At 35.1% G+C, this 19,477-nt stretch overlaps 2 protein-coding genes across 2 annotated transcripts; one reads left to right on the plus strand and one right to left on the minus strand.

Moving 5' to 3' along the window:
- Positions 1 to 82: 82 nt before the first annotated feature.
- Positions 83 to 8,138, minus strand: LOC306863383 (PI-PLC X domain-containing protein 2-like). The gene is made up of 4 exons (XM_079406688.1): positions 7,798 to 8,138; positions 6,862 to 7,328; positions 4,792 to 5,033; positions 83 to 769 (listed from the first exon to the last, which is right to left on the minus strand). Exons 1-4 carry the CDS (start codon positions 7,895 to 7,897, stop codon positions 616 to 618), a joined length of 963 nt encoding a protein of 320 aa, XP_079262814.1. The 5' UTR covers positions 7,898 to 8,138; the 3' UTR covers positions 83 to 615.
- A 1,387-nt stretch (positions 8,139 to 9,525) lies between these two features.
- On the plus strand, positions 9,526 to 19,383 carry LOC306863020 (SH2 domain-containing protein 1B-like). Its single transcript, XM_079406160.1, has 4 exons — positions 9,526 to 9,890; positions 17,340 to 17,403; positions 17,511 to 17,691; positions 17,880 to 19,383. The coding sequence occupies exons 1-4, from the start codon at positions 9,757 to 9,759 to the stop codon at positions 17,921 to 17,923; spliced, it is 423 nt and encodes a 140-aa protein (XP_079262286.1). The 5' UTR covers positions 9,526 to 9,756; the 3' UTR covers positions 17,924 to 19,383.
- Positions 19,384 to 19,477: the final 94 nt, after the last annotated feature.

Genomic DNA, 19,477 nt, shown 5'->3' on the forward strand with positions numbered 1-19,477 from the left:
TGTATATATTAATTAAATTTTAAAATATTATCCACCATGGTAGAATTTATTTTGACAAATTTCTAAGAAAACCGAGGCAATGGAAAATAGAAAAACTATTTATTGTTGTATTGCACCAGCTGTCAAAAAGGTTCCTGCCATGACCGAGGCCACATCTTTCAAACACAAATAAAGACCAGAAACTGTTGATCACATCAGGTATACATATGAGCCATTGCTAAACCTTTTTAATGTGAGATATTATATCAAATATGGGAAACTTTCTTTTTCATGATGCAACAAAAAACTCAATGAACTTTCTTTTTCAAGACGTGCTTGTTCTTGCTCTGATATTGTGATAAAGAATAAACATTTAATATTTCTTAAAATATGTTCTAAAATATTATAATTAATCATAAATAATTACAATAGTTTCCTTCAATACATGAAGTATAGGTGAAACAGTTGTTGTTGAAAAGAGTTTCAGTGAACATGGGTATCAGATTGATGGCAGATTAAAGTTCTGTTGCATTAAATATAGAAAATGGTCATATCCGTCACCTGCTGTGACCCCCATGTGATTCCAGGTCCTCATGGTCAGCACACTTTCAGTCTTCATGGTGATCACTGAAAAGGTCATGTGCCTGGCCGATCCTGAAGGAGGAGGTTATTTAATTTAATAACAGTGTTTGCGAAGTCCACTAGTTCTACGAAGTCTGAAGTGATGATATTGACTCCATCTACACCTGGCTTTTGTGCCTCCACCCACATCATTATGGTTGGAAGGTTCCTGTGAAAGAAACAACAGAAGCACACGTAAGAATAGACATAGGATGCAAAATTCAAATAAATGCTGTTCTTTTTCTTTCTATTTATCAAAGAATCCTGAAAAAATGTAATGGTGTCCAGAAAAATATTAAGCACAACATTCTGAAGAATCATGTGACGGTGAAGACTAGAGTAATGATGCTGAAAATTCAGCTTTGCCATCACAGAAATAAATGACACTTGAAACTATATTAAAATAGAAAACAGTTATTTTAAATTGTAATGTTTCACAAAATTACTGATTTTACTGTATTTGTGATCTAATAAACACAGCTTTGATAAACATAAGCGATCCTACCAATCACATTTGAGTGGTAGTCTAAAAATTGGCATAAATGCATGTATGATCAATGCGACAAACCCTAACACGTCTTTAGGGAGCTGTGAAAGTATTAGCAATCACTGTGTTAATTCTATTTCAGGTCAGCCGAGTCATCTCTGACTAGAAGTAAACTTCCCAAGCTCCACAGTCATTTACAACAGCAGCCCGGACAAAACCAGGAAATGGGAAGCTCAGATTGTGTTTATTCTGGAATAATAGACAATCCAACTTCCACACTCAGGCAGAATTAAACAGCTTCCTCCGAGACGGCTGGATGTCCGCTAAGACACAGCACAAGGCTCCATACGTCTGTCGGTAAGTATATGTGCCAATATGACCTATTCATTCAGACAGTCTAACATCAAAGGCTATACTCAAAAGAGCATACAATATATGTACAATATATTTGGTTAATATATGTACATAATATGCAAATGTTCTATATGCATAGATCAAAAGGTGTATTTCAACAGGCCTGGGAAATTTTAAGAGGGGCCCCTTTAACCTGGCCCAATGAGTAGACTGGGACCTTAGTGGACCCCTGCATTTGTTCTCAAGAAAAGGTTCCTCAGACCCCACTTACCAAATTTGCTGTGTTGTTAGGGCTGCCACCTAGTGGATGATTGTAAAATTATTCCAACACTGTAAGGGATATCTATCTATCTATCTATCTATCTATCTATCTATCTATCTATCTATCTATCTATCTATCTATCTATCTATCTATCTATCTATCTATCTATCTATCTATCTATCTATCTATCTATCTATCTATTAGGGGTGGCACGGTACAAGATGTCACGGTTCGGTATGTACCTCGGTTCGGGGGTCACGGTTCGATACGATTTCGGTACAACAGGAAAAAACAAATCTACTATGCTCTGTTTCTTTTCATTTATTTTGGACAGAGTAGTACAGTAGTAATACTAAATATTATATTACATTATATATATATATATATATATATATATATATATATATATATAATCTGCAGTACATATATACATACAAGGAATAAATTCTTGAAATATATTTGATTTAGTTAACAGGTAAACAAGGGGAAAAACAGTGTGACACGTAACAGACTGAGTTTCCGTTCATTTTTGTGACAGGCTTAATTTGTTCACAGTAAAAGGAAACAAAACTGGTTTTGTTTTCATTGTGAGTGTACACAAATAAAATCAGGCCTTTATACAGTGATGCATTAAGACAATAAGTGTTTAAAGTTGATTCTGCTGGTATAAGGAAACACACACACACACAAAACACATCAGTTCCAGCATTTCTAAAGTTGGTACTTTATCGAAATGAAATACAAACATCAGCGCGTGCCTCTGTGTCACCGTTGGAATGCGACTGAAGAACAAAGCCTATAATTTACATAAATAATAGTTTAGCATTCAGATGTTACATCGCAGATATGGAAATATTATGGAATATTTGGATTTGTGCCGAATGAGAGAGGTAGGATACACGAGCACAAAGCTCCATTTCGCAGGCATTTGTAGCCTACTCCTTTGTCAGTCTATGTGAGAGACGCGTTCAGAATCAGCATATGGTCACTGTCAAGTGGGCTTTAATTAGCCTTTTTCACAATAATCGGAAATTACGTCAGCGCAGGGTAAAATTAGTTCCGTTACAGGTCTGCGCCTATTATATCAGTGTGCCCTTTTCTCAAATAATGCTTCTTACCTTTTCTCTGTTTTCCAAGTTGTTGTTATATAATCTATAAAGAAATAACTTTTTAATTGTTTGTAACTTATATGGCCACTCAGACCGCTGACTCTGAGATAATGCACTTAACATGCGCTGGATGGTTTCTAAAGTCCTTTTTTAAATAGGCCTAGTCTTTGATCTCCGGTACATTTGAGCGTATTATCTCAATTTACTCAATCATTTCCCTCAAATCACCACATCATGATAAATTACTTCAAAATGACAACATTTATGACCAGTTGCACATTTTTCCAAGAATACATTAAACAATTCTCAGTCCGGTTGAAGCATGTTAAACTCAACACAACAATATAATCCTGATAGAATAGGAACAAAGCCATGAATCCGAGTCATCTCTTAGTTAATATTTCCCAGGGCACATTATACAACGTACATTTACTCCATCACATTAATGCAAAGGAGTACAAATAGGAAATACAACATTACTTTAATAATAATAATAATAATAGCGGAAAAAATTACGTAGAGAATCATAATGCACAGCCAGCACCAAACAGACAGAATGGCAAAGGAAACGTTAATTGAATTATAACTGCCACCATTTATAATTAAACAAACTTGTATTTGGCTTGTCCCTCTCAATGTCTATGGTTACGGCCCTGCTATATATATATAGGTGCATTTAAAAAAAAATTGAATATTGTGACTTATTCTTATTTTTTTGTGACTTATTTCAAAAAAGTTAAACTTTCATATATTTTAGATTCATTCCATGTAAAGTAAAACATTTCAAAAGTTTTTTTTTGTTTTAATTTTGAAAGTCAAAAATCCAGTATCTCAAAATATTATATTTATATTTGAGTTTCATTACATGGCCATACAGTATAAATTCTGTGCATCTCTTGTTCTTTGAAACCACAATAATGGGGAAGACTACTGATTTGGCAATGATCCAGAAGACAATCATTAATCAAAGACACCCTCCTCAAAGAGGATAAGTCACAGAGGGTCATTACTGAAGGGGGGGGGGGGGGGGGGGGGGGCTGTTCACAGAGTGCTGTATCAAAGCATATTAAATACAAAGTTGACTAGAAGGAAGAAATTAGGTTTTCTGCTTTAATTTTATTGAAAGTTTTTTTTTATAATTTTGTGTTTGTCATTTTTATTTAATTTTTTTAAAATATGGTTTTACATTTTAATTTATTTGAGGTATCAAAAATGTTTTATGGTTTTAGTTTTTAGTTAATTATAATAACTCTGGCACACACACACACACGTTGGTTTTTGTGGTTTATGGGGACTCTCCATATAGGCGTAATGTTTTTTATACTGAACAAACTGTGTGTGCTATTGCCCTACACCAACCCTACACCTAAACTTAGCCCTCACTTTGTGGATTTTTAGATTTTCAAAAAAACACCATTTAGTATGTTTTTTAAGCCTTTTTAATTACGGGGACATAGGCAGTGTCCTCATAAAGCACCTTCATATTGTAATACCTCTGTCATACCCATGTCATTATACAAATTTGTGTCCTCATAAACCACATAAACATGCACACACACACACACACACACACACACACACTGTTACTTATATTTATGCTCTCTGTCACACACACACACGTGTGTGTAAGAACCTATAAATCATGTGTGTATATCAGTGATGTTTTAATATCACCAATATGCTGTTATGGTTTTTGTTCATATTTTGAGGGTACAGCAGCCAAACGAAACGAAACGAAACGAAACGAAACGAAACGAAACGAAACGAAACGAAACGAAACGAAACGAAACGAAACGAAACGAAACGAAACGAAACGAAACAAAACAAAACAAAACAAAACAAAACAAAACAAAACAAAACAAAACAAAACAAAACAAAACAAAACAAAACAAAACAAAACAAAACAAAACAAAACAAAACAAAACAAAACAAAACAAAAACAAACAAACGAAAACAGCTTCCTTTACTTAAATACTCACTTCTCCACCAGGTAGTTTCTTAGCCCCCGTACCAGGCCTCTGGCGATAGTCTTGACACGTGGGGTTAAAATGGCTTGAGAGACATGAAAGCTGCCATATTTTGCTCGCTCACCCAGAGTCGTCTCCAGAAACTGGATGAGCTTGGTGGTGTCTGTGGTATTGGCCCAGGGGGCTGGAATTTTACTACCAGGCCACATCACAGGACAGCCCTCAGCAGTTGGATGGTGGTAGAACACTAGGACCTGTAAAATCAAACACAAATACCAGAGACTGAATTATTCTACATTGACATGGTGGGTGCTAATGATGATGGTATTTTTAGTGGTACTTTCAAAATAATTGCTGTAGTGAATATTTAGAACAATCCATATGGAAAAATTAAACTTGAGCAACAGTCAAAACTTGAATCATCCAAATTATTAAAGGGATGGTCCACTTTCATTTTACAATGAACTGTTGCTTTAAGGAGAGGTGTGCTATTGCTCTAAGATGATAAAAATGGACCAAAAAAAAAATTACACCGATAGGCACGTGAGACTTATTTAGGAACAAAAATTAGACTTGGTTGGTAAATGTTGGGTTCTAGAAAGTAAGCGTACAGTATAGTAACCACTCACAACAATATAACTAACAATATTCAAACAATATTCAAAGGCCCCATGACTTTTCCATTTCTTCTCCATTTTTGCGATTTACTAACAGGTCATAGCCATTTATATTTTCTTATATTTTCAAAATGTAAAAATCAATTTGAACCTCAAACATATGGAACCAAAGACTGAAAAAATGACTCAAACTTTTATGATCTTGGTTCACCACTTTTTCAGTTACTAAACACCATGTTGATTTGCATGTCATCTTAATCAGTTATGTCCACAAAGACTAACATGCGAATCTGTTAAACTGAAGGCGTTCACAAATAGAGTGCTCAAATGGGATGTTGGTGTCCAGTTTTTGCCATTTGTACACTTGTCTGTCTCTATCAGAGTGGAGGTGAGACATTAATCCTATGGTGATTAGGGTCAGTACACAGCAGGAATAGCTGACCTCTGGTGCAACACACCACAGACACACAAAGAGTCGTCAGCACAGACAGAGCCACGGTTATTATAGTTAACAAATTAAAAGTGAAACTAAAACCAAAAAAGAATTGCCATTACTTGAAATAAAAGTGAACTGAAATAAAATATAAAAAGCACATTTATTTCAGCTAGTTGCCAAGGTGACATTTCTCATTTTAATTTAGTTTGACTTGATGTACTAAAATAACTAAAACTATAACTGAATACTGTAAAAATTGATAAAACTATATAAACAATCAAAAACACAAGCTTCTCAAAATTCTAAAAACAGAACAAAATTACTAAAACTTTAACAAAAATGTGAAGAGTAAATGGAAAGAATTATATTTTATGATAAAAACTGATTTAAAAGCAATAATAGTATCTAAATGATACTAAAATAACACTGGACACAAAAAATTGGTAACAAAACATTTAGAACTTCAAGTTTGGCATTACAGTAAAAAGTAAACCCACACAAAAAAATATTTCCATATCTCATTTATAGTGCTGATGCAAATACAGATCACTTTTGTTTTGACAACAAACTAATAATAATAAAAAAAATCATTGATATCAATGGAATCTAGCCAGAAACAGCTTTGCATGTGTATGAGTTTGTGTAGTGACGCTGTGAGACAGAACTAGCATGTGTATCGGTAACAGGAAAACATTATGTTTTCCAGTTTTTGACAGCTGTTTTTAGATTAGTTTCAGTATGACTAAACACCTAATCGCTATGACGAAGGCTTGAATCTGTTTTAAAGTCAACCTCTCATAATGAGTGTCTCTGTTTTTCCTCCATCTAAAGGGCACTAACTGTTATCTCAAGTTCTCACATTGGCACTTTAGTTGTTTATTTAGATATCATGCAGATTAATCACTAACCTAAAACCATCTGCACACCAACACTTTCCATTAATAGCTGTCAAATAATATTTCAGATTTTCATCTTAACGTAAAGCCATTATTATTATCATCAGATTGTGTCGTGACATCCAGAACTCACCTGGTACCTGTTCTCCCACAGATAATTCAGAGTGATGTCCTCCACCACATCAGTCTTGCAGAGCTTGTGACCAAAAACGTCCTTAAGCATCTTGATTAGGTAATGATGATGCTCCTCGCTCATTGCATAATGATGGTTAAAGTCTAAAAAAACAACCTCTTTCTTGTGTAGGTTCAAAAATTTGTTAATGTCATTGAGGCCATCACGTACTTTGTGTCCAAACAGCCCGTGTATAAAGTATATCTCGTGGCCTGGTTCTCCTGGTTTGGAGGAAACACGCAGGTCGAAATAGCGTATTCCTCCTTCGAGCTGTTCCCTGAAGTTGAGGTTCTGGGTCATGGACCACTTCTTCATCACCTTCTTGGCCAGGAAGCGGAATATCGCAGCCAGGTGCTTCACATACGTTTTCTGGTCTGGACCAACTGGAGCTTGCTCATCCACCCAGAAGCTGAAGGAATCATGAGAGCCTATAGCACAAGCATAAAGGCAGCATCAAGAGAAAGACATCAAGACAGTTCATTTAGCCATTATGTCATGACTACAAGACTAAAGATTTTTAACAATATAAAAGATTTATTAGAAATATCCAGTTTTCAATAATTAGTTGGTTTCTATACAAAATCATAAGAACAGGTTTGATCATTTAGGACAGTTCTATAATGACAGGTTAATAATAACAATAATTAATAATAATAAATGATCAAAATATTAATATTTATAATATATATTTAATTAAAATAATCTATTTATTAATGAATGTAATATATTAAATAGATACTGCTACTAACAAAAATAACAATTAATAATAATGAATAATCAAACGAATAATCAAAATATTAATATATTGTTAATACAGCAAGAAAATGGTTACAGGACTAGTGACAGGCCAAAAATAAAAATGAAAACAATATGACAAATAAACTCATGTTCTCTCACCAGGAACCGCCAGGTGCTTGAGGGGCATGGATGTGAGGGCAGGGCACAGGGAGCCCATCCAGTCGGCGTTGGAAGTGTTTCCTGTGGGTCGCGTCTTCATTTCCACTAGTAAAGCTTTTCAGCTCTAAAATTCACGATGCCAGTTCAACACAGATCCAGGCCAAGCCAATCCAGCAATGCTTGTTATACCCCGCAAAATCATTACGGTCAATCGGGTCATCAACACACAATTTGAATCAAGATAACAATGATGTAGTCATTACAATGTCACTGGATGTGTGAGGCAGACTGCAGATGGAGAGCGAGCTAAGTAATCTTCTTAAACCCAAATTACAATCCTTATCCTCCTCCCAGCTTCCCTGCTGGAGTTTAAACGTCTTGGTCAGGGCTGATTATCCCCACCCTCTCCTTCTCCATTAGTCAGGTAACAGATGAGACACTTCACCTTCAGTACTGCAGGTGTATATTGTCGTTTGAAGAGCATGGCAGTCTAGACATTCACTTTTGACTTATTGACCACACCAATGAGTGTGATCAGTGGATAAATTTCAGCAATTGGTGCAATGAATAATTAAAATAGTAGAACATTAATGTACTATAAAAAAAATCTTTAAATCCTATCTTGAACATATTTTGGTTTTTGGCACTGCATCGTGCATACAACATAGTGGTTTTGATTCTCAATGACTTGAATCATTTGAATAATTAAAATCACTAAAAAGAGTCGGAAGGAGGCAACAAGTGATTGCCTCATTGAATCATTCACTCAACCAATTTATTTCCAAGTGGTCTGAAACATTGCAAGAATTCGATAATGGCCCTGTCCCAAATCACACCCTAAATCCTCACGGTCTTCCTCTGAATCTGCACTTTTGTGAGGCAGGGCTGGGCAGCTTTGGTTTAGCTCCAACCCAAAATCAAACACTCTTGCCCTCCACCTCCAGGACCAAAGTTGCCCAGCCCTGCCGTCTTAAGTGCTTAACGGACACATGCACGTGGCAGCCATCCCTTACAAAAATTAACCATGTTTTTTTTTGTAGTAAAAGTGCAGTAACCATTGTTTTTTGGCATATTGATTACCATTTGTATAACTACAATTTTACTACAAATACTATGGTTAATTGTTAGTGTAGCAAAACCATGGTTAATTTGTGGTTACTATGGTTTAACAATAGTAACCGTTTTTTGCATCATAAGCGTTTTCATCATTTTTCAGCAAATATATATTTTCCCCTTCAATTTTCATTCATCCTTCAACTTGAACTGGAATTTATTAAGGTCAGTAATAAGATTAAAAGGAAAACATTTATAACCAAAGCAGTCACAACAACGATTCGTTCACTAGCTAGTTTAAAAACACAAATTCTTTCATTACTATATGCATCACAGGAGGCTGAAAGCATGTGCAAACCTTCATCTTCTAAATGCCTTTTAGAATAGCCTAATTAAAGGGAATAAAGCAGATTAGAAAATAAACTGCGATTTAAAATAACAGCTAAATCGAAAGCTTCATTTGAATGTTAGTAGGCTAAATGTCTGAAAGCTCATTAATATTTCAAATGAGCGTTTTTGCACCTGACTATTTTTTAAGCAAAGATAAAATGGAAAATAGATTTAATTTTAGTTAAATGAAAAGAGTATTACACAGAGCTTCAGTCGAGATCTTATGGTTAGGCTACTTATTGACTTTGACATGTTTACACTTCCTTGACCACTAGCCAACTAAGCAAACGCACACGAGCAAACCGACTTCCTGTGTAACATTTAGGTTTGCGTGTGCAGTATTTCGACGGAAAGATGCTCAGATTCGCTGTGTCTCATAATTTCTGTGCGTGGGCATGAAGGAAGGTTCCCTCCACTAAGTTAATTGTGGACCTAAGACGTGACGTTATAGTATCCTTTGAGCAAACAGCAGTGAGTTGCGCTGACACATCGCTCCTCACGCGTGCGATGTGAAACATGGATCATCCAGCGTATCATGGGCCGATAAGCAAACAGAGATGTGAGGAGTTGCTCGGCAAGAAAGGACGGGATGGAACATACCTCATTAGGGACAGCGAGACCATTCAGGGAGCTCTCTGCCTCTGTGTGTAGTGAGTATTTTTTTTCCTATTCATAGTTTTTTTTAACTATAACTATATTTTGCATATCACACATAGCCTATTTGTCTTGCTGGCTACTATTAGGAACTATGTCAATAAATATAAACTCAGCTCACAGCAGGTCAGACATGGAAAGCAGCTCTTTAGAATGAAGACTGACATTGATATTGATTATTATTTAAATGTTTTAATATCTGACAGTGTTGAAAACAGTCCGGACTCTTATAAAACCTCATAATCTGACATGTGGTTTTAGCAGTGATGTATATAAGGATAAAATCAAATGGTCCAGTTGTATTAAGAATATTGTAATGATCCTTAATTACACTCAAAGTGGCATGCTACTTTTAAAACCAAGGGCAGGTTAATTATTGGAATATATTCTGTTTTTATATCTTAAAAAGCAGTGAAATGTACATTTTTGAATATTTGTTTTATAGTATTTTATAATGAGAATATTTATGGGAAATTAAGCAGTGAATTTGTAATTTGTAAACAAAACCTTAAAGTGCATTTTTCATCCCGGTAGTTTTTCTAAATTGGTCCTGTTTTTAGCCCTGATGTTATGTTGCAGTTCAATTTTACTCATTTCAATTTTTGAGTTGTTGGTAATGCTTTGAAACCAGTGATGTTTTCCTTGAAATTTTTGGACTTTTTGTCATTTAGGGTCATTAAAATTTCTGCACTCAGACATATGTTAGAATGTGCATGTATTTATATAAATATATATATATAAAGAATTTTATGTCATGTCGGTTTCTCAACTACCCTCTAAAGCAGGGGTGCCCAACCCTGTTCCTGGCGATCGACTGTCCTGCAAAGTTTAGCTCCAACTCTAATCAAACACACCTGAAGCAACTAATTAAGGTCTTCTGGATCGCGTGAAAATTACAGGCAGGTGTGTTTGATTAGAGTTGGAGCTAAACTTTGTAGGACAGTCGATCGCCAGGAACAGGGTTGGGAACCCCTGCTCTAAAGGGTATTTACATTTAGCAGATGCTTTTATCGGAAATTGACTCGGCATTGAAGTCATATATTTGATCTGTTCATGTACGTTGTGTATTATTATTATTATTATTATTATTATTATTTAGTCTTTTAGCAGACACTTTTATCCAAAGCGACTTACAAATGAGGACAACAGAAGCAATCAATAGTAGTATTAAAACAACTAAAAACAGATCCAAAACTAAAAGTTAAAACTTTATAAATACTACCTATACACATTTTTAAAATAAATAAATTAAATAAAAATGACAAATGCATACAACAAAATGTCAAAACTTAACATTTAAATGAAAAACAAAAAATACAGCTAAAAACTATTCAAAATATTAAAGAACAAACAGTATGAGTAAAATAATGATTCTAATATAACACTAAGCCAAACACCAACAGAAAACAACTATATATATGTATATGTACAACCACACACACATACATACATACATATGTGCATACGTACATACATACGTATGCCATGCTCTACCGTTTGAACTTCAGGACAATCACTTGTTCTCGTATATTTTTTGTGAAATTTGATGTGTTAATGTTTAAGATTGCTGTTTTTACAAGTTTGTTTGTTTTTCATTATGGTGAATCCATTTAGCATCAGAAACACAATACACTGTAAAAAGTGATAAGTTGACTTAACTTTAAAAAATTGAGGAAACCCCTTGACTTAAAATTATCAAGTAAATAATAATTTTAAAAAAGAAGTTAAGTGAATTGTCAAATAAGTTAAGTCAACTTATCACTTTTTACAGTGTAGATATTTCTTCCTCCAAATTGTAGTTGACTCTGAAGCGGAACAGCTGTTAAACTATAATAATTAGATGCTTTAGCCAAGTGGTGAAGTGAAGTAATGGTGAAGTAATTGCCAATGCACATTTATAAAAAGGGGAAATGGGCAGCTTGTATCAGTGGTAAAAGAGAACTGGTAGATCTGGTACACAAGTGCACACAGTAGCGACAAAATGAAAATATTATAGACTATGCAGTGAAACATATCTGCTGCTCAAATTTAGACTATTACTTGACCATTCGCAAAGACCCGCCCTCCTTAGTTACTGTTGCTATCCCCGATAAAGAATGCTGCTTTCACACTACACATCATGTTCTCAGTGAAAAATACATCGAAGAGAAAAGAGGAAACTGACAACACACCGACAGACAAGACTTACTTCTGATATGAAACAAGGTCTCAGGACTCTCAGCTTTTAAATTGTGTCATTTTTAAAGAAATTCAAACAATAAATAACGTTACCTTTTTGTGGCTCTTTAATGTGTCATGACAGATCACTGTTTTGCCTCTGTTCAAACATATTTACGTAAAGCACCAAATTAACATTGTAGCAAATTAGCTCAAAGTGAGATGAACATAATTAATCATCACGGGTTGTTATCAATTATATATCTTCAGGAATTAACTGTAGCATTAACAGTACAATAAAATGATTTAGAGATGCACCGATGTATCGGCCAACAATCGGTAACCGCCGATAAAAGCTATTTATTTCACTATCGGCCGATGATCAGGGCCGATTATATCCTGTCAATCAAAAGGCCGCGGAAAAACGTGTCAGACTGCAATTCCTACTGTGAGTGAAGAAAATCTCTGTTGAATTTAGGGCTGTCAAAATTAACGTGACAATAAGGCATTAACAGTCAAAAAAGCGACATTGAAGCAGGCTCTATTTGACAAGATGAATCACCTGTAGTTCAAGCCAGCATTGCCAGATCCACAGTTTTTCTCTACACCAAACATTTGTAGCACGCCTCGCATCCAATAATCACAAAGAGCTCTGTGCTTTCTTACTTCTGATAAGAAACAAACTCTCAGCTTTCAAATCCTGTACATTCTATCACGAAATACAAACAATGAATGCCGTTTTGACGCTTTTAAATGTGACGTGACAGATCGCTATTGCACCTCAGTTCAAGTTCAAGTCTCTTCCAGTTTAATAAGTTATAGCGCAAAATACACATGAATGTACATCATAAGATGTTGAAAGATAAAGTATGGCTTACCAAAATGTATCATATCTGTCTAATGTAATCGCTCAATCAGTGTTTCAACCACAGAAAGATGCCAGTAAAACAGAATGTGAACAGTATGTCACTTAACGTGACATTTACCTCAGCAAAGTTATTCCACTGTTCACAGTTCATTAGTTCATTTACTTATAATCATATATGTATGTTTGAATAAATCTGGCATTAAGGTATTTATGTAGAAAAAAGGAAAGCTTATGTTTAAGTTTATGGTTACAAAAGTGGTTAACATTCAACCTGTTCTTTTTCATCAGTATTATTTGTGATTTGAATTTTGTGAACAGGAGTTCCTCTTTTGCTGTGCTATAAGCCGGGTTTGGACGCTTTCATTTTCGAATTTGAATTCACGACTGTCACTTTTTACAAGAAAAGATAGTTGTCTGTTTTGCTTACATCTATTCACTGTTTAAAACTAAAACAAATGATTGAAATATGGATTCATTTTTATTCTTAATTGAAAAGCACAATAACAATAAAACAGTAGGCTACAAACTAACTTATATAATGTAATTAACATAAACTAATAAGAGGAGGCATGGCATAGGCTACACCAGAACATTTAGCAAACACGGAGGAATCAAATAAATAAAGAACATTTAAAGAAAGCTCCATAGCGTAACGTGAGATAAACAGCAAAGACAAAACCAACATGTTCACCTTTTCTGGTTTAAGAAGCAGTCTTTTATTTTACTTCAGCTTGAAAACCAAATCATCTGTCCCGTCCGCCATCGTTTCCTCAGTATTCGCGTCATTTTTGCAGCTCGTGCTGACACGGCGAGTATAAACCAGGCTCTGCTCCTAAAGAACTCGCATTGAAAGCGTCTCTCTCACTCTCTTCACGTGATCAGAAATCTTAAGGCCAAAGTATACTTCGGCCGTCCGTGTCCACGCACAACCCGCGTTACATCATTTTCATCATCAGGAGGGCTAGTGTACAACAGCGCATACGCGAGGTGAATGTTGACAGAGCGCAAGTCAAATAGGTGGTACTGCGCATGTGTTGAGCTCGTCTGTCTGCCCTCATCCGTGGTTGAGTATACGTAAAAACTGTTCAGATGCGGCTGTGCGCGAGAAAGAACAGAACGCGGAAAGTGAAGTAGACCCGGGCCTGCTGCACTGTGCGCGCTTTATGCATGGAGCAGAGCAGACGTTTTGGAGCAGCGCAATCCATGCACTGGCACAAATGCGATCATGTCAAATTTGAACTTGCTCATAGCTATCGGTATCGGCATCTGTATCAACCGATATCATTCTGAATAATCGGCTATCGGTATCGGCAGAGAAATTCAGTATCGGTGCATCTCTAAAATTATTTGTTCATCCTCAGTACGGACAGTTTTAATAGTCTATTGACTCTAAGGAAAATTATTTCTCTGTCCACGAAAAATTACTTCCTTACTAATACATTGCTCACAGAGCATGTAACAAAACCAGAATGTTAAAGTGGCCTTCTGTGAGCAGCAGACACAGACAACCAAGTGTGAATATATATGGATGTTTATTAAACTACACTACAGGGGAAAATGCACCATCAAACTAGACACAAACATACACACATTAAACATAGATGCCAACGCAAGGAAGGCATGGAGAGAGAGAGAGAGAGAGAGAGAGAGAGCGCTCACGCGCAAGAGAGTAGAGTGTAATGGCAGGATTTACACATCAGCTAAACACAACCTGTTAAGAACCATCAGAGAATCACATCACCTTAATTAAAAGGAGTTGAAGCCTAGAAGCGCATCTAAATAGTTAACAAGCAGTTACTTGCATTGGTTTGTGTTGGTGCTGAGTAAAGTGTCCTGGTGCATGTATAATGAATAGATTCTTGATGAATTCCCTTAGGAGTGAAAGCTTCATCATTCCAGCCAGGAGCTGATTGGTCCAAAGTGAATTGACAAAGTTACTGGACTTAAAACTGCCAGAAGCTCGGACTCCCCTCGAAAGGGGAGTCACGAGATTTCCAAGGTGATATGTGTGTCTCCAGGGCACGAAAGTAAAAAGAAAACTTCGCCTTTTGGGTGTGGGAGAAGTTTTATCTGGTTTCCCTGTAACACCCATTTTGGTTAGTTTGACCACTAACAAGGCACATAGTTTCAGCGGGAAAGTATTTCTTTGTCCCACTTGACACCTCATTCGCATGTTTTATGACTGGTCTGGGAATCGGTGTAATTTTTCCCACAGTACAGTAAAAATCGTATGATGCATTTCACGATCACATAGTGTACATCATTGTTTGTGGAATAAAGAGCAGATCATTTTGATATCAAGAAAGAGACATCTAAAAGATATTAAAGGCATGTGTATTTACATGAAACCTATGAAAATAGGTTGAACAACTATGAACTATGAACAACCCACAGGCCATAGTTTCATCACTTTAGAGTGTTGCAGTGACCATCTTTTTGCTGTAAAGGAAATAGTTTAATGAGTGGGAAGATAACATGAAGCGACGTGAGGTTAGTTGCACTGAAAACAGATGAGCGCACATGAGCATTCACTGTAAAAAAAAAAAGAAAAAAGTTGAGCCAACTTAAAATTTTAAGGCAACCAGCTTCAGCAGATTTTGGAGTTTTCCTACAAAAATATCTCCTACAAAAATAAGTTGAGAGAACTCAAAAATCTGCTGAAGCTGGCTGCCTTAAAATTTTAAGTTGGCTCAACTTTTTTTTTTTTTTTTTTTTACAATGTACACAGCTGCCGATCGGGGAGACGTTCATGGGATTTTGTCCACAAAATGATAAGAGCACACGTTTTAACATATCATTTTATTATTTCTCACTCAGTATTTTAACTCAAGTGCTGCAAGCCATGCATACAGCGCTGAACATGACAGATTTTCTGGTACGCAAAACAAGTACTTTAAAGGAATTGCTTAACTTATTACCGTTACTGTGGCAGCCAACAACAGCACAGCTTAACCCTCTGCACATTTCATTTTTATATTTAGTTATATATAAAAAGTTTAAATTCAGTCGATCTTTTTTACCCCGTTTTAACATGGATTTCTATGGATTTCTGTGTCATGCCGAAAATTGATTGCCGTCTGTAATCACTTTTTGGTAACTGCATTTTATGGGTTTTATTGGCCATTTAAAGGTATTTCAACAGATAAAAAGGACTGCATGAGCTATAATCTGTTAAATATAACCCTCATGAATGCAGTCAATTCATTTAGCTCATGCAGTCCTTTTTAGGGGTCATTCTAGTTATGTAAAAATTAGACTCAATTCAAGGGGCCCACAACAATTTCTAAATTTTCTGTTTAAAAAAAGTAAAGTGCCCAGAGCAGTATAGCCTACTGTATAGTCAGGAGATGCAGAATAACTAAATTCATCCCTGGCCATTCGCAAAGTATGTGTACTACTGTTCTTGCTTTTTGCTTGCATATTTTTGCTGAGATATAATTTCTCTAGAAGTTTTTGAATGGTAAATTAAATGTTGCGGTAATAATGAAGCTCGGATATTATTTATACGTATTACTATTATTATCAGTGATGGTCAAGTAAAGTAGCTTTACTTGTTGATATTTCTTGTTGGCAACATCTTAACAATCTTGAGTGCAGAATGCAATGTAGAAAATCTCCAAAAATCAACACTAAAATCTCATTTGGCCTTGCATAGCACCTAATAAAAAAAAAATGAAGAGAGAATTGAAAGTCTTATCAGCGAATCTAACCAAATATAGCATGATATTTCCTGAAGGTCACTTATGACCTTGATGATACAGATCTTAAGTATACCATAACCATACTGTCTTTTCCTGTAAAAAGTTTTTTTTACCATATATATTTTCAGTGTTTTCGTACAGTGGGTTTTTTACAGGTTTTTATGCAGGTTAAAGTAAGGCATTTAAAGACTTTTTAAGACCAAGTAAAAAAACAAATTAAGGAATAAATTAAATGGAAAATAAATACAACAATGCTCTCTAAATATAAATGTTTTGTATTAGCAATGCTTAAAAAATAGCTCTGCTCTCACCATCTAGAATTTACCGTACCTTCTGATGACACAGCAAAAAAGGTTGTCTTTCAACCGTATTTCTGTCTTGTTTTCCTGTGCAAATGTCCAAAGATTCTTAAATCAAAATACATTTACTTATTCAAAATGACATAAGATGAGAAATGTATTAATTCATGTTCAAGACAAGAACATATGCAGTGCATGTGACATTGCCATGACTTTATGAATTTAAAACCTTTTAGAACTTTTTACACTTTAATTTTTGTAATGGCAAATTAAAACTTTTTAAGACCCACAGAAACCCTGACTATCAAACCCCCAAGGTCATAGTCTGACATAATTCAAGTTTTAAAGTTTATGATTTAATGTAAATGAACTATGTTCACTTAAATAATTATCTATTTACTTATTTATGCATTTTTACAGCAAACAAAAAGTGGTCTATACTTACAGGATCCTCCAAACCCACACTGGATACTTCACTCTACAGGTAGAATAATCTAATCGATTTGCATTGGTTTGCCAACAAATATAATTGATATGAATAAATATAAATGAATGAAATTCATTCTAATGCCACAACACAATTTGTTTCAGGCTAGCTCAGGTGTAGAGGAGAAGTTTTTCAAGACGATGAAGGATCTTATTCATCATTACAAGCAAAAGAATCAAGGACTTGCAACACACTTATACAGTTCGCTGAAAAGAAAAACCCAGCAAGATCAGCCATTGCAATGTGCAGAACCACTAGTGCCTAACGAGGAAAACGACTATGAAAGTGAGTGTCGTTACAATTTAAGACATTAGCAATATCAGAGATATTACCAATGTCATTACAATGAAACATTATTAGACAATTACAATTAGCAGGAATCAGCCTTGCTGATTTTTTTTTCTCTTTGACAGAGAATCGAAATATTTCATTTACCCAAATGAACTGTGAACACTTGTTTTTGTCTCTTTCAGATGTTGACTGCTCAGGGGACTATGTTGTTGTTCTGCCGGACTGATTTAGTCACAATGTGACATCTGACTGGATAATTGGATAAGTTAATATGGACGATATAGATGTGCTATTACAGTTTCCGAGAACTTTCCGAGAACCAAAATCACTCTCAAAATCACTCTCCAGAATATTCTCGTTCACCATTCCTGGCTGGTGGAATAATCTTCCCACCCCTATCCGGAACGCCGGATCCCTGGCAATCTTCAAGCAACAACTGAAAACCCATCTCTTTCGGCAGTACTTGACTTCATCCTAAACTCAAAAAAATAAATAAAAAAAATTTCCCTCTATCTTTCTCTCCACTTACTAGCTTGTACTTATTTGAACAATGACTGAGACTTGGTGTTACGAGCACTTCCTCTGTCTGATTGCCTCTTCAAGATTAATCGCTTTTTGTATTCCCCAATTGTAAGTCGCTTTGGATAAAAGCGTCTGCCAAATGACTAAATGTAAATGTAAATGTAACCATTTTGACCTCAAATATGGGGAATGCACGTGGAATCTTATAACTTGAATCGCATTTTAGCATGGGCATGTTTTTGTGCACGGAAATCGCATACATTGAGAATGTACATGGTGTGAATTTTATTCTGCTGTGGAATAAAGAGGTAATTACAACCTTTCCTCTCACAATTCTGAGGGGGAAAAAAAATTCAGAATTGCAAGATATAAACTCAGAATTCCGGGTTTATATCTCATAGTTCTCAGAGTCTATACCTCACAATTCTGAGTTTATATCATGCAGTTCTGAAGAAATGAGAATTGTGACAAAAAGGTCAGAATGTGAGATGTAAACTAAGAAATGCAAGGAAAAATGGCCAAATTGTGACAAAGTCGCAATTAACTTTTTAATTTTTTTATTCTGTGGCAGAAATAGGCTTTCATAGGATTTTGGTGTCATTTGTTACAAATTATAGTATCATCATAATCATTTGAGTGAAAAGTTAATTTGAAAAATGAACATGGTTTTCAGAAGGTCTTGGTATTTGGGATTGCATTAATGAAAAATTATTTAATGTACAGAGGAGTTCACATGTCACATGTTTGATTTAGTGTCCTAAAATAGTGCAAACTATTAAATATTGTTTATTTATTTTACAACATTCTAGAAATTCTAAAACCAAGTCTGTGGCCACTTTTTTTTTTTTTTGTTAGAGAAGTGTATCTGTATATTGTATGTACTGTTTATAAATGTAATCTAATTTTGTCTCAAATAGAGTCTATAATAATGTATGAATGTATGTAAATGTTATGCATTATTATTAATAATATTATTCCATACGAATGGGCAGTCTTTAGGTTTTAACATGTAAAGAGTTTATTTGCAAAAACAGATAACTTCAAAAATCATATTCTTTATTATGTTATCATGTTTTTATTGTGTTAGCTGTATTTTTCAGTTATTTTTGAACCTGAGGAAGAAGATCATAAAAAAAAAAGATAAACAGTACCTGATTTTCATGGGAAAGTGCTTATATTTATAGTTTATCTTAAATAAGAAGGACGTGTAGAAACCAACTGAAAAGAATACACGCATACCGTAACTATGACGTTCTTG

The sequence above is a fragment of the Barbus barbus genome (assembly GCF_936440315.1).
Source record: "Barbus barbus genome assembly, chromosome: 44".
NCBI classification, from domain to species: Eukaryota; Metazoa; Chordata; class Actinopteri; order Cypriniformes; family Cyprinidae; genus Barbus; species Barbus barbus.

Excerpts from the sequence above, each read along its gene's own strand:
- LOC306863383 (XM_079406688.1), bottom strand. The coding sequence starts at position 7,897 with ATGAAGACGCGACCCACAGGAAACACTTCCAACGCCGACTGGATGGGC. Across the intron at positions 7,329-7,797 it reads CAAGCACCTGGCGGTTCCTG|GCTCTCATGATTCCTTCAGC; the intron begins GTGAGAGAACAT and ends CTTGTGCTATAG. Across the intron at positions 770-4,791 it reads AGAAACTACCTGGTGGAGAA|GAACCTTCCAACCATAATGA; the intron begins GTGAGTATTTAA and ends TTTCTTTCACAG.
- LOC306863020 (XM_079406160.1), top strand. The coding sequence starts at position 9,757 with ATGGATCATCCAGCGTATCATGGGCCGATAAGCAAACAGAGATGTGAG. Across the intron at positions 17,404-17,510 it reads CTGGATACTTCACTCTACAG|GCTAGCTCAGGTGTAGAGGA; the intron begins GTAGAATAATCT and ends AATTTGTTTCAG. Across the intron at positions 17,692-17,879 it reads CGAGGAAAACGACTATGAAA|ATGTTGACTGCTCAGGGGAC; the intron begins GTGAGTGTCGTT and ends TGTCTCTTTCAG.